Source organism: Botryllus schlosseri, chromosome 5, assembly GCF_051294905.1.
Source record: "Botryllus schlosseri isolate E-star chromosome 5, Bs_hap1, whole genome shotgun sequence".
Lineage (NCBI taxonomy): Eukaryota > Metazoa > Chordata > Ascidiacea > Stolidobranchia > Styelidae > Botryllus > Botryllus schlosseri.
Genome location: NC_137240.1, coordinates 16,915,302 through 16,931,886, shown reverse-complemented (window position 1 = coordinate 16,931,886; position 16,585 = coordinate 16,915,302). Strand labels below are relative to the sequence as shown.

The 16,585-nt window shown below is 39.2% G+C and overlaps 1 protein-coding gene across 1 annotated transcript in view; it reads right to left on the bottom strand.

Moving 5' to 3' along the window:
* The window catches only part of LOC145439822 (uncharacterized), a 31,421-nt gene extending 23,124 nt beyond the window's left edge, over positions 1-8,297 (bottom strand). Inside the window, exons 1-4 of the mRNA XM_080317464.1 lie at positions 8,185-8,297; positions 2,603-2,739; positions 977-1,080; positions 179-309 (exon numbers count right to left, since the gene is read on the bottom strand). Coding sequence (XP_080173590.1) covers positions 179-309; positions 977-1,080; positions 2,603-2,739; positions 8,185-8,269 — 457 coding nt within the window. The 5' untranslated portion in view covers positions 8,270-8,297. The remainder of the gene's footprint in view (positions 1-178; positions 310-976; positions 1,081-2,602; positions 2,740-8,184) is intronic.
* Between the last annotated feature and the right edge of the window lie 8,288 nt (positions 8,298-16,585).

Here is a 16,585-nt window from a genome sequence, read left to right as displayed (position 1 = left end):
ATTCGGATTCGAGTACTCGAATCTATGTGGACCGCGCTAATCGTGACGGAAATGAGATATTATCAAGAACACCAGTTTCACCCATGGTGTTCCAATTTCTGATTTCAGCAAAATATTACGAACAAAGTATATTATTCAACTGACCTATGTCTGCAGAAAAGAGAAATCTTGGACACACCTTTAACATGAAGAAATAAATTTTCTTGTTTCCCTCTTTCTCTGATAACGGTGGAGAGAATTAGTCCATCATCCCTAATTCGTAATGAAATGAAGCTCCAGATAACTTGTAAAGTGTCGCCACACTTAACACTGAAAATTGGCAATAAACCAGGTCAATGAAGCAATGAAAAATCACTAAACGTAACAGTGTCTCAAATGTTCTAATAAAAACACAGTATTTTGAAGGTGGCTTACATACTCTGCTGAAAGCGGGAAATAGTTGTTTTGGGAACACACTTGCCATACTGTATCAGAACTACATTCCTAAAATATGACTGAGATGCAGTTGAAATTCAATAATATTTGTATCATTTTTTCTCCAAGGAATATAATAGAGTCGTTAGAAACATATATTCAAGACAATACATTGCATAAATAATGCCAGCCAAATGAATACCGACAAATCCGAGAAAACACAAGACGATTGACCATTGACCATTAAAGCAAATCAAGTTAAGAGTGAGAGAACGCCTCACACACTGTTTATCATTAAAAGCGTGACTATGTTGGCAGTGGTACAAATATATCATCTATTGATTTTTGATTTTTTTTTGTATTTTAAAACATTTCTATTTCAATGTATGGTTGACCATTCAAGAAAGAATTTTATACCACCAAGAGTCCAAATGCATATCATCTGCCTCAAAAAGTGAAAGGCCATGCAAATGACTGAATTCTATCCGCTATTGAACATAAAGTGTTCTAACTCTAGAAGTTTACTGCACTGTTAGTTGCAAATAAATAACATTCGTTTTACCTTAAATTCAAGTTTGCAATAGATCCAGTCTTTTTTTTAATTGAAGGGCAATTTTTGCTTTTACGAAATAGAACATGCCCAACTTGATTCCAATCACTTGTAACCTGAAAGTTCAAGCTTTGTTACACCAATGATGAAAACAAGTTGTGGAATAATGCACGACGAACATCGATCATAGCATAGATAAAAAAAATGGTGTGGGATAGCAGGAAATTGGAACTGGGTCCACGGATAAACTCACCCGGTTACACATTTGTCATCTGGTGTGTCTTTATTCCTAAACCGAGTTACTTCACTTTAAATACAACATCCATTGCAATAGGCCTATAACATTTATTAAAATCCGATGACTGTTTTGGTGCCTCTTTTCAAGAGTTATCGGCACACTAATGGGATTTAAACAGATTCAAAAGCAAAACCAATATCAAGGTATTAAGGTAAGTATTACGTAACGATCAAATTCCACACTCTGTAATGGTAGCAGGAGACAGCGTAGTGGTGACTATGAGCGGCTACGAATCGGGCGAACCCGGCTCGATTCCCGTTGGAGGTTTATATAGGTTGTTCAAACAATCGTTGGGTTAGGATGTACGATTGTACGTCCTACATGGGCCTACCCACCATCCCAGTGGCACTTGTATTCGTTGACGATGTTTTGCATCAAGTGCAGGAAATACATCCTTTCGAGTGCTTGGCAGAAGTGGTCTAGTTGTATACAACACATGTGTGATAACAGCGTTGAACTGCTGATTTGATTAGCTTTTCACAGCCATTCGCAACATTGGCGGGCCAAGGTTGATTTAGATACGCCGGGCATTTTCCAGGTCCAAGTTTGGGAGCTCGATCTGATCGTTTTAATACCCTTGAGACGGAGCATTTAAATACATGTTCAGGATAGCCATTTTTGATAAGCAAATAGATCTCATCTAATTCACGAGAAAATTTTTCTGGCGAACAAAGGCTCAAAGATTGTCAAACGAAAGTTGATATTGAACTCAACTTGCATCACTTGGGGCAAAATGAATCACAACGGATATAATGGCCAGTGAACGTTGGCTTTCTGTACCACACATACGCCAAAAACCCTGTTTTCTGATCTCTCATGAACACGTAGAAACGGAAGAGACGCATATGTTTGTAATTCGGCAGTAAATTGTAGAGCCTGGAGGCCATTCATTTTTTCAAAAAATATTACACTCTCGCTCACTTTCCAAAGCGACAAAGGTGTCGTCAACGTATTTATAATATTTTATCATATACGAGGAAAGCTGTTTCTGAATTATTATTCTTCTTCTGAAAGGGTTTTATTTTGTTGCCATGATATAGAGGCATCGTCTATTATAGACAACCAGATGAATGGAGACTGTTTACTGACAGTTCAAAACGAACCCTGAAGAATACAAATAAATATGCAACGATTCTAGGACATTCGATTCTTCTTGACATTGAACATTCTGTGGCACGCGAAAAGACGTAATAAACATACAGGAGGCATTGGAAACACTGTAATATAACCTTCTGTTGTATCCAGTGATCATTACTAGAAATAACAGAAAAATCTTGAACTTTCTGTTGGCACAGCAAGGTGGTTAGGCCTACACAAAATAGAGTCAAAGATAAGCATACCTGAGATTCGTTAGAGTGCGCAGCATAAAGACGAAGAGTCAAAATTGTTTCATGATTAACGTATTGCAGTTCGGACACCACGATCGCACTTGAGCCGAAAGAACGTGGTCCTGAGTCAACTTGAAACATTCGAAAGCCTGGTAAATAATATTTTGCAGATGGTATGGAATCAACAATAACTATAGATATCCAAGGTATCGAATTATTCATTCATTGGAAAAACTTACTATACCAAATTACATTGCTTCTGAGGTGGCGAGGCCTTTGTAGGTCATATCGTCACCTCCAGTACAATTTTATGTTTGATAAATCACTGAATGTCTGTCTGAGCAATGTTCTAATTTTTCATGAGTCTGCGCGCACTCACCAACCATTACCTATGGATAGCTTGTACGTATCCGAACTCACTGCGTTGGGTACTATATACAGGCAATAACAGAGACACGAAGAAAAGTAGTGGCTATATGACTTGATTATGAGGGACGAGGGCTACCAGTGAATTAGGCACATAGTGAATTCGGCACATTGAATTCGGCACTTGGTGAACTCGCCACTTAGAGAGCTCGGCACTTGAACAATTTTGTTTTAAAATGTATTAACTTCAACAATCATTATTATGATTTTGATGATTATTGATATTTACCGTCGATGCTCATGAATATCTTAATTTGAATATCTTTTCATCCAACATCGCCAATTTTAATATTTAATGTTCAAAAATACAGCGCGAAAGAAGCTTGGTGAGGCACGGGCTGCAAATCATCATAAACAACTCATAATTCTTAGTAACTGATATCTACAAATGCTATTGTCGCAACGATTCCGAAAATCTGACTATTAACCGTCTTAGAGCATTGGAACTCACTCAAAATCCCCAAGGAATGTGAAATTCGGTTTTATTACACACAATGGCAGCGCAGCGAGAAACAATCGTCAGGTGAGGCAGAATCGAATCTGCCTCACTCACTATTCGCTAACAATCGGACAATCGCAGTACATTGCATTGCCACAAAGGGGCCTGGTTGTCCATCCAACAAGTCGCTGCTGAAGAGATTCGGTGTCCTAAACATAGAAGATATGCGGAAACTAGAAATCACCGAGTTTATGCATCGGTTCCGCTGTGGTCATTGCCCCGAATATTTCAATGACTTCTTTCAATGACATCGGAATCAAAAGCGCACAAGTAGGCCTACAACACAAGCGCGTCCACGCCGCATGCGGCCCGCGGGCCGTAGTTTGCCCAGCCCTGACCTAGGCCAAGGTGGGTGTCTGATTCCAACGACTACTCCAAGTCGCCTCGACACCTTCCTATCTTTTCTTTGTATCGCATTTTTGTGGTGTATTGCAGCAAAATTGGTAATAAACAAGCAATAAGATAGCCTGCATGTGAAGATGGCTAATATGATAGGTTACTGGTTGCCAACTCAATCAGCTAACCTTGAAGGTTAGGAGTGTTCAAAAATGACTTTTTTCTCAAATTGTACTGGCTACTTGATAAAATTGTTAGGTTACCTAATTTAACCATACACACAAAATTTGGTTCAATTCCAGCGAGTAGCCACATTGCTACAGGAGAAGAAAGTTTCTTTTTATTATATAAAAATGAATAAATAAAAATTCAAAAATTTCTGTTCACCTCATGAGAGTGTTAGGTTGTCTATGAAAACGATGTTCAATAAATTTGGCATAATTCCAACGAGCAAAAGCGGACTTATTGCCGTTGATTGGTTGGTTTTGAGGCATTCATGGTGTTTGTCGACTACTATGGCCATGTACACCAGGCCGATATTCTTCATTTTTATTCCGTAACTGCCGACTTACAGCACGCCAACTTCTAGGCTTTTTGTAAGACACCGCTTACGCGGATGAGGTGGCGAGGAGGAGCCTAGGTAAACCTCCAACACTTAGGTATAGGGATTCTGATGTCGACCTCGGTCGGACTCGAACCCGCAACCCATTGGTGTTGCAGCCGCGGATTATCCCACTGCGCTATCTCGCCACGACTTATTGCCGTCGAAAAATTCGCATTTGAATAAAATAGTATTTACGGAGAGCACACTAATAATAAACTCTAATAAACTCTTTAATTATTTATTATAAGTGTGCCCACCGTAAATACTATTTTATTAAAATGCGAATTTTTCGACTGCAATAAGTCCGCTTCCACTGGTTGGAATTGAACCAAATTTGGTGAACATCGTTTCTGTAGACATCAACCCAACACTTTCATGGGGTGAACAGAAATTTTTGAAATTTTTGTCAGTTTATTTTTATATTAAAAATAGAAACTTTCTTCTCCTGTAGCAATGCGGCTACTGGTTGGAATTAACCAAATTTGGTGTGTAGGATTAAATTAGGTAACCTAACAATTTTATCAAGTCGCCAGTACGATTTGAGAAAAAAAGTCATTTTCGAATACCTCTATTATGCACGCACGCCCGCGGGCCGCGTGTGTGAGACCTCTGCCCTAGAACGTACGAACGTACTAATATCAAAAATGTATTCTTTTTCATGTGTGAGGACTGGGTCGCGAGATTCTAACAATTTGTATTTGACTGTACTGTCCATATGTACTTGCAAAATTCAGTACACTTTCAATATCGAATGTAAATGTTAACATTCGATACTTTCACACGCTCTGACATATGCCTCCTATCGTAATTCGCAGTTTTGTTCCAACTATAGCAGGGGCTTTTGAACTTTTTTCAGCGCAAACCTGTAATCTTTTTAGTCTGCGCGGATCCCAAGCAGAAAGTTCATCGGTAATAATCACAGGTGGTCAGAGTAGTCAAGAAAGCTACTCAAGTAGAAGTAGAAGTAGCGACGAAAAAAATCTACGTACGAGTAGAAGTACTTCTTCCATAAGCCATCTAAAACTACTTGAAGTAGACGTAGAATTGACTGACTTTAAATCTACTCAAGTAAGTAAGTAGTTTTGAAAACAGTCTTAATCAGAGGTGGTCAAAGTAGTCAAGAAAGCTACTCAAGTAGAAGTATAAGTAGCGACGAAAACATTTACTCAAGTACGAGTAGAAGTACTTCTTACATAGGCAACCAAAAACTACTTGAAGTAGAAGTAGAATTGACTGACTTTAAATCTACTCAAGTAAGTAAGTAGTTGTGAAACCGATCGTAATTCGTTCGCATGGACTGTCAAAAGCTACAAATGGAGCTATGCGGAAGGTGCAGCAGATATCAATATTCGACAGAATAAGCATTCTTTCGCATCATGGGATCCAAATTATAGTATTACTATGTATATGCGATACCAATCCTTTGTTTACTAGAAGACCCCGTTTTAGAGAATATCATGGCATGGCGCTCTACCCCATATTATAAGGCCCCAAGTTTAGGCGAAGAGCAATACTGAGAAGTTGTGTCGGATACGGTTTTAACACTTTGCGCGATTAATATACGGTATAATACCAAATATTGTGGATCGTAAAATTTATGTTTAGTGTAGCTTCATTCTCGGAAAATAGAGGCATTACTACACTTGCTTTTATGCGTAAGCATTAAACAAGTATATTCCGCAGACAAAAAAAACTGAAAGTATGATACTCGGAATTGAAAGTGAAATACAAATACCCCTTCTAAAAAGCTGAAAATATATTTCATGTCTTTTGTCCATAAAGCTTCATAGGTGATCTGCTAAGACAGGTGTAACGGTAAAAAAGCCGGATTTCCCAGATTAGCAGGACACGTCATGGGCTGCGAGATTACAATATGATAGGTAATTGCTAGATTGCGAAACGGTAGTTTCAGACGTTATGGTGTGCCATATTTTTCTGTGATGAAATATCTGATACGGGCGACAATGCGGTGTGAGCGGAACCAAGCAATCTGGTACCTAAATTATATTCACTGATACTTTCATAAAAACATATTTGTCACTCCATAACTACTGTGCGCCAAGCGCCACAAAATTTTTGGGCTTTACTTGACTTTTATGAATATTAAATGTTGGTACTCCGTGAAAACAACCCCGAAATTCCTCAGGTCATCTTTCGTATTGGGGATTAAACTACTTCTACTTGACAAACTGAAAATAGCGAAAAGTAAGTAAGTAGATCACAAAATATCACGAAGTAGAAGTAGAAGTGGAGAAAATCGGATCTACTTAAGTAAGTACCAGAAGTAGAGAAAAACTACTTGAGTCCTCCAAAAAATAGAAGTACTTCGATACTGACCACCTCTGGTAATAATATATATATACGAACCATGGTATATCTATTGATATTTTACGTAAGTTTATATCAAGCAGGCTAAACCACTATTCAAGACTACTCATTATGACAGTGGTTCCCAACCTTATACGTCTCGTGGACCACTTCGGTCGATATTTCAATTTAAATCCGACCCTAAAAGGAAGAAACCCTTTGAGTAAAAAATGTAATTTTTCCATTCAAACATCTTTTTACCGCAAGATAAGACTTGCGCCACGGCTTTAAAGTTCTAGTTCATAGAGGCCCAAACGAAGTGGACCGCATTACAATTTAGTAAGGCATTACTGACCACGTCCGCATCAAATGTTATTTAACACTACGTGTACTGCTGTCTAAGGACGGAACCTGGAGTCCGGGGATTCACTGATTAAATTGTTAGGTGGCCTAAAAAGCGCTGCACACTCCATTTGGCTCGATTCGAACTGGTAGATGTGAACAGTGAACACAAAAGAGTTAGAAAAAATTTCAAATATCACTGTCAACCCAATGAAACTCTTAGTTGTCTGAAAAGTTGTCTGAAAGAACGGTACGTTACACAATTTTTGCTCACTTCCAATCGGTAGAAGCGAAGGTATTGCGGTTAAAATTTTGCAATACGTAAACATAGCCTGTACTCAAATAACTTCGTTTCTACGGGTTGTAATTGCGTCAGATATGTTTTGTATCATTTTTGTAGACAACTCGACAATTTCATTGGGTTGACAGCAAAATTTGAATAGAATTTTTTTTAATTTTTCCAATTTTTTTTTCAAACTCATGTGCGTTTACATCTACCAGTAGGAATCGAACCAAATGCGGTGTACAGAGCTTTTTTAGGTTACCCAGCAATTTATTTAGTGAATCCACGGAATCCGGGTTAAAAACTAATTATGAACAAATCTAATGTACACTCGGTAGATAAATTTGTACATAATTACAATTGACGACAAAGTTGGAATGCCAATTCGCTCAGCGAACGCCCCATTTTTATTAATCACTTTTCTGCAGCATGTTATTTTTTCGTGACCCCTGGGAAAGATTGTCGGTATTAGAATCATTCACACGTACCAGATCAAACTAAGTAAAACTACTTTCTGGAGACGCGCAAAGGGGAGTGCGCAAAGCGAGACTGAAGCATCCCAACGGCCTCCAACGATACTAAGAATATAAATTTACTCACGAAAATTCTACTTCATATTCTCAAGAAGGCAGTTTCCGGTACGACTGTTACACCCCTGATTACCGACATACAAACATGACAATACTAATTATCATAAAATGAATAATTGAAAATTTGAAGATTTTCTTCGCGGTACACACGACTCGGGGCGACTTGGTTTTTTGATAGAAGGTAGAATAAAAATTTATACAACTCACCCGATACCTCTGTGATATGGTTGGTATTTAATTCCATAACTGCCAGGGACATCATCACATTCCAATAATGTTGTAATTTAACCATATTACTAAGACGATATGACGCTTGTGAAGATCTTGTTACTTCTAAAGCAATAAATCGAAAGTGTAAGCTTGGATTGTTATAACGAATACATACAAGTAGATTCTCGGATTTACGGGAGTCTTTTGTTTTGAATCGTAAGTAGGAGTATCAAATATGAATAGGGTGCAAACTTCAGCGCTTGAATAGATCATTCACAGCATAAGTATCTGCCTACGAACGCTGAAGTCTCTACGGCTGCAACATCGGCGACTACGAGGCCGACCATGTCAACTACAGAATTTCCACCTATTATTGAAAGTTCATCTAGGCCAGTGCTTTTCAACTTGTGGGATGGAGCTCACTTTTGCGAATGAAAAAAGTTGCAGTGGTGCGAATGGTGCGATTGAAAATCCTGATGAATGCGGATGATGTGGAATAATTCAAATAAACCTAATGATAGGAAATTCAAGTGCAGTGGATCCCTAACTTTTGTAGTTGCGACGCAATTGTAAAAACTTGTTTCACTCACGACTAGAGCCCGGCCGATATTAGATTTTTGAGCCGATACTGACAAACCCGATATTTAACTCCTTCGCCGATAACACCGATATATTCAGACGATATTCAAATAAGGTGGAATCTTCCTCAAAAGGTGCATTTTCAAAACTTCAGAGCATTTATTTCAACAGCTTTACTGGCATTGCCATATTCGAACATGAAATAAACTAGAAAAGCTGCATCTGGACACCTTGAAAGTGTAAGCTATAAGAAATGCAGCAATATTCCTAGTCTTGCGGTCAACGATTATAATTCGCTGACTTCCTACCACCGTATTGTGACGTCACCAAAATTGCCGATATTTCTTCACCTCCAATGGCCGACACCGATAATTCTTTCAAAGTGTGTTATCGACTCGATATATTATCGGCGAACCGATAAAATCGGTCGGGCTGTACTCACGACACACCGCCAATCGTAGCTTTGACAATAGCGTTGTCTCTTACCAGCCGTTCTGAATTACATAAATATTTGCGCACTGTAATTATTACGTAATGAAAGCCTGGTTCGAAAGCGTATATAGCGACAGGCATACAGTGAATCAACAGATTCAGCCCGTCTGAGCCCTTGACATGTTGGAAATATGACGTCAAATTGACTTTCCGCTTTCTTTCGCTGAACTGAACAATCATCATATTCTCGTGATTACGGTTCGATTAGCGCGAGCACGAGGATAGTAGTGAATACCATTATACAGACTCATATTTGCCAGTTACCGTAACGCACTTTTTACCCCTCTTAAGGGTTATTACAGCATTGTCGCAAAGGGTAGCCTTTAATTTTGGGTCGCCACGGTACCAGATCGATCTGTTAATATGTATGCTATATTTGTTGAATATATTGCAAAAAGTCCTGTGGATACGTTTTACATATCTAAGGTCACTGTGTTGGGTACAGGACCGCAACTGCCGCACCCCAAACCCCCCAATTAGAGGGGGTAAGCTCGAAGAGAGCATAAAATTATTTCATGAGTTAACATGAATTATAGAGTATTTTTTTGAAAATTTATGCAACTGATTCAAAAATTTTTCGCGCTGCGCGCGATTTTATATGCCCGAATATTTTAACTCAAGAAAAAACAGCATGATTTATAGAAATAGACACTTCGGCGTCGTCATGACCGCGCCACGACGCATCAAGACATATGCAGTTTTAGGCCATGTAACATGCCACTCTGAGAAGTGTGACTGAACGATCAGCAGCGGGAAAACCTTGGCCGAAAAGGACTGCCCTTATGCTGACCGAAAACTTCGATAAATATACATTATGCATATATGTTAAATTGTCCATGGGCGCCTAAATGGCTGGCGCCGAATGTTCCTGTCCCGGCTATCTGAACCCTACAAGACAAATTTCATCCCGCAGTCCCGCAGAGAAAATTTATTTGCGAGTGAAAAATACCAATTTGAAATCGTGTGCGTCTTTTAGTCTAGTTAGTACGTTTGGGCGATTTCGATATCTGTTGACATAGCAGACAGGAGGTCACGAAATAACATGTAACGAAGTTATTGTACCAACGGCCCGCTTGAATATGTTTCATTATTATTTACGGGAAGCAGAAAGAGGATAAAAATTGATAGCAATATATATGCAATTGCCGATCATATTGACCGATTATATCATTAAGTACAGGAAATTTTCGTGCTTTGCGCGGTCAAGCAGCATAAGCTGGCTCAATAAACAGTACAAGGTATCTCGCTGATAAGTAGCGTCAACAACGTATAGCCTGAAGGGGGGTCTGGGGAGGTGAAGGCCACCAGAAGTTTGGTTTATCACCCTATCTGGGGGCCCAAGACCAACGTTTTTTTTTTTTTTTTGGGGGGGGGGAGACTGACGAAGTGCTATTTCGGTCCTGGTTGGGAAATACGCGAGACACACCAATACGCGAGACACGCAGAATATGTGGCTAGATCATGAGACTTTGCCGACCTTTGTATTACACATATTGGTTTGAATTCATCATAAAATTTCGATCCTTATCCTTAAAGAGCCTTCGAGCTAAAGAGCCGAACACACGGTATCGTGACTTTCTTTGCTCTTCTCATTTACTTGCGAAATAGAAAATAGGAAATTGAAAAAGAAAAACAACACAAATTGTAACAACGTAAGGTAGCGACCAGACATGGAGTAATCGCGATTAGTAATCGTAATCGATTACGACGATTACAGCATTTCCAAATATATCGTGATCGCAATCAATTACATTCGAAAAAATTTGAAGTAATCGTAATCGATTATTTCGCATATCCAATCGATTTCTTTGCAAAGAACGGTTACTTTGTACTTCCACCAGGACTAGGACACAAACTGAACATCCGTGAACACTGAACAAGTAATAGTGCGATATTATATCAGGTTTTTGAAACGTCGAAACTCCATCGCTCATTATTACATCATAAGTATTAGCTTTGCTCGTCGATGCGTACCTTATCAGTAGTTCTTACTATAGATAACTAACCTACGGATAACCTATAGATAACTAACCTACGATAGTTATCTACATTCTTACCGACAAGATAGCTTAAAGGTGGAGGTGGAGATGGTGTGTTTTGCATTGACCTATTGCTCTAGTTCAGTGGTTCCCAAACGGTGGGTAATTCCCCACTGGTGGGGAATTTCTGGATTTCTGGTGGGGAATAGACTCACTTTTGAAAAAATCTTCACAGTAATATTCTCCTTTATTAAATGTCGCTTTGAAATGCCGACCGAATATTTCATAGCTCATTTGCTATTTAGCGATTCATATTTTCAGTGCCTCCAATTAGCGAGAATCGCCTGGATAGCAACACGCTATCTCCAGAAATGTTTTTATTCATTTGTACACCATCATCGGTCACGAAACGTAGTGATAGAAAAATTCTGATTCGTTGTAATAAGACCTCATATTGCTGAACCGTGAACATGTATTGAAGGGAGATCGTGGACTCGCTAATTGACAGCACATCCGGACTCGTTACAAATGAAATTACCTATTTATGTTATATTTCAAGTTCTTTTAGTATGCGAGTCGTGCGAAAATGTTAAACAACAAAATTTAACGATGGTATAGTGCCCTTTCGCCTTTGCTAAGAGCTAATCAGGGCCCAAATATTAGGAGTCGACATAAAAATCGTACGATCCGCGGTGTCTACCAAGATCGCAACTAGAACTTATGTCGAGTCATCACAATGGTAGTCAGCATTTTTTATGTCGTCATTTTTTACCACAGTGTATAAAGTCTTAAAATCCCTGTATATATCGGAATGGTCTAAACTGAGTGAATCCTAAACAGAAACTATCATGTATGCAAAGCGGTGTGATTTTATACACGCGAAAAGTGGAAGAAAATCCCCCCTATTGGTTGTCGACTTAATGCCACTTTTCAAAATACGGGGTTTATACAGGGGTCAAAATGTCGCCATTGTAACTCGAAATTCCTGCTACTTCATGGCTTGATTTCTTTTGCAAGGGACAAATGAGGGACTAATAAGCATGGTCCCAAACGGATTTGCTTAACAGACGATAGTAACCGAGATAAAAATGTCGCCAAGAATTAGGGGGACACAAAATTGTCTCCCAATTTTTTTCGTTCCCCAACTGCTACAAAAATAAGTACGATTGTCTCCCAAAGTAGCCTAATAGGTAAATATGTATATATATCGCACGCATGAGTTCGTCAACATCAGGAAGTTTATCTAACCCATGTACTTTTCTGCATTTACGTATGTAAATTCATGCTACACGGAACATTTGGAAAATTTTCAAACCCCTCCTATTTTTCTGTTGGCTGCGCGCCTGGGTAGATACATTTACGGACGTGCGTTTACGGTTACCAGTTCACCGCTGCGTTAATTTTATTGCGTGCTAATCAATTCCGGGGATCTGAATAATCACCAATAGCATGTATTATTTACTAAGCAAAGTCTTGCAAAATTTTATTGGAGGTAGCACTTTAAAGGGTAGATATGGATATCGAGATTTTAGGTGACAGTCATTTTGATTGCAACGTGAAATTATACAGTGTGTTTTCGAGTAGCCTATAGGAATGGTGTGAACGTGAAGTTCACGTTCGCGTTCTGTGTTTCTGAAATGTGGAAGGTCGCGTTCACAAACGAACTATAGTAGGTTCTGCACTGTAAACCTTTTTCATGTATATTTCAATTTTTTTACGTCATCATAACGTATTTCATTTTATCTTCGGACCACTCTCCGCATGGCACTGGCAGCATGAAAAGAACTTCAACACTAAACGAGCTTGCACCGCGTTTGCTCATAATATTCGACTCTTCATTTGTGAATCATTAGTGACTCTATGTCAGTGATTCCCAAGCGCGGCCCCCAGATAGCCTTCTTGCGGCCCCCTAAAATATATTAAGAAATCGATTTATGACAAAAAATAAAATTTATATTTATAAAATACTCTTGCTTGGCTTGGCCTCTGTAGTTTTTAATTATAGAATTGCAGGAAAGTTGTGAGTATAGACTGCTAACGTTACGTCACTGCTGTTTCAATGCAATGTGCCCTAACTTTCCAGTTGAACGAGCAGTAGCTATAGATATAAATAGGTATTGATAGGCTTACCATATTTTGGAAATCAAAAAAGAGGACACTTTTTCAGAAATTTGCAACTGGCAAATCCGGAGTCAAATTCTCAAAAACAGGTTAATTTTTCCCACTTCGTGATCGGTTGACTAAAAAAAAAAAAAAAAAAAAGGTCATCTTTTCGCTCAGAGCTTCACTTCTGTGCTAATATGCGGCATATCACTCGCAATTTGCTCTAAATCTGCCTAAATTTTCAAAAAAGAGGACAAAATCTCAAAAAAGAGGACAAAAGGGCGTCCTCCGAGGACACTTTCAAAAAAGTCAAAAAAGAGGACAAATCCTCTTAAAAGAGGACGTATGGTAAGCCTAGGCATTGATAACTTTCAAAACCGAAGGAAAACCCTGAAAAAAATGGTAAATTTTTCCCACTTCATGGTCGCTTGACTAAAAAAGAAAAAGAGGCTCAACTCCCGGAAAATACAGTTTTTCTTTCACGTTAACAGGTGGTTGACTGAAAAAAGGGTCAGCTTTGCGGTCCAGCTCCCGAAATAGCCGCCGTAGCGTAGCGTTCCTACAGTGCTGACCTAATGTATATTAGTCGAGTTTGGTCCTATATGTAACCAAAATCCTAAAAAAAGAAGACAAAATCTCAAAAAAGAAGACATTTGGGCGTCCTCCAAGGACACTCAAAAAAAAAAAAATCAAAAAAGAGGACAAATCATCTTAAAAGAGGACGTATGGTAAGTGGAAACCCTATGATAACTAGATGTACAACACGTGACTCACGGCTGAATACGCCGAGATGCATACTGCTTAGCCGGCTAAAAGCAGCATAATTGGTAGTCCTATAGTCAGGGCCGTAACTGCCGCAGCCCAAACCCCCCCAACTGAGGGGGGCCGAGCTCGAAGGGGGCCCAAAATTATTTCGTGAATTAGCGTAAATTATAGAGTATTTTTGACAATTTATGCAACTTTTTCAAAATTTTTTCGCGCCTTGCGCGATTTCAATTCGCCACATATCTTAATTATTGGGTACTCTTCCCCAAGAAAAAATACACAAGATTTATAGAAATGGGCATATCAGCGTTGGCCATGACCGCACCACAACGCACTTAGACATATAAAGTTTTAGGCCATATAACATGTGACTACAAGAAGTGTGTCAGAACGATCGGCAGCGAGAAAGCCTTGGCCGTAAAGGACTGATTTTATGCTGACCAAAAACTTCGAAATACGAAAAACTTCGTTGTATATACGAAATACATATAGGGTTAGTTGTCCATATAGGCGTCTAAATGACTGGCGCCGAATGTTCTTGTCTTGGCAATCTGGACCTCACAAGACAAATACCAACCCGCAGGAAAGAAAATTATATGCCAGTGAAGAAATACCAATCTGATATCGTGTGATCTTTCAGTTTAGTAGGTTTGGGCAATTCTACATTTTTTGATATAGTAGACAGGAAGTCACGAAATAACATTATGTAAAGAAGTCATACCTAGGGATTCACCCGCCCGAAGATGTTTAATTTTAGGGGGTCTGCAGTTTCAAAGACACCTCTCACTCAGCTCTACCGGTAAATCTGGTTGCGTGAGCAAAGAGGACTACCATGCAATTCCCGATCATATTGACCGATTTAGTCATGAAACTAAAGAAATTTCTCGCGCATTACGCGTTTAGGCGAGAAAAGCTGATTCACTCAACGGACACCCAATGCAACAGATAAGTAGCGGTAAACAGTGTACAGTTTTAAAATCTCGCCAGGGCAATAACACTACTTCGAAATAGCCATGATGACTGTTTGGGTCCGTTTCATAGCCGTAGTATTCGTGCGGCCCCGACCGTACTCTGAAATTCTAAATTTGGCCCTCACACCGAAAAAGTTTGGGAACCACTGCTCTATGTTGTGAGTTTTATTGCCAAAATAACACAATACAAAGAACGAAACACAGTACATGGGGAAAGCCAGCTAATTGTGCTTAGTCAACCAATCAGTTATTCACATCAACAAAATTGATATGAAGAATGTATCGATGTCTAATGAAAAAAAATCTATCAGGCGTAAGGGATCCATCTTGATCTGATGTCCTTATTGTATCATTAAAACCAAATCCGTTCGACCAGGGTGTTGGTTACTGCAGTACATGTATAGCTCACATGCTCACATGCTGTGTGACAAATGTTTAGATTTGTTATAGGAGATACATACATTAAATAATAAAACCCACTGTGATACGGGATACAATATAATATATACTATACTATTATGATAATTGTCGATATTTGCTTGATAATAAAGAGTTCAAGCGAAAAGCAAGAGTTTGCGATAACATTATAGAGCAGGGCTGGCCAGCCTTTTCCGCCAAAGGGCCACATTCGATTGACGAACTTTTGCGTGGGCCAGTATCCGCGCGAAGCGCGAATTTTTTTGAAGTTCATAGGTCAATATTATTGTCACTTGACTATATTGCGGGCCTGCTGTATATCGCTGGGCTAAGTTTGCGAGGACTGGGCTATTCGGCATGGACATATCGATATCGAAAGCTGTGACCAACATGCGTCAATCATTTCGTGCCTAGGTTTCACGGTGGACGGTCTTACTGCGAGCGCAAACGCAACGTCGCATATGCTGAACGACACTTTGTCTCGTAATCGCGAATATAGTTAGACTCAATCTGATACATTGTGTTCTTCCATTTTCACAAAATGGCAACAATATTAAAAACAAGAAATCGAGTGACAACATATTGCCATAAGCTTGTAGAAAATTTTTACCTTTGATAAATCTATCGCAAATTATTCTGTTTTATTGTAGTGTACGAAGATGTACCAATATGTGAATGGCTGATGAAAATGTCAATGCGTCGGAACTGATATTTTAGCCATCACATCTCAAGTATTGCGGCCAGACTAATCAAATTTTTGGTTGGCCTTGCAAGCTCAAAATCTGTGCAATCCATTTTTGATGATATTAGAAATTTCGGAAATTACCTCGCTGGCCACGGGTTGGCCGTCCCTGTTATAGAGTCATTGACTGGTCCGGCCCGCGAGCGATTTTATAGTTTGAACGCGGCCCGTGACGCAATTTGATTTTGACACCCCTGGTATAGCTTGTTTTTGAGACAATATCCAACACAAGTATAAAAACCGTTGTTTCACTCTTAAGAAAGCATCTGCCCGGTCTAGCCATTCCCCTGTTGAAATTGTTGGCAAGGCAACGGAACCTTTGATTTTGAGAAATTATTATAGCGTTTGAC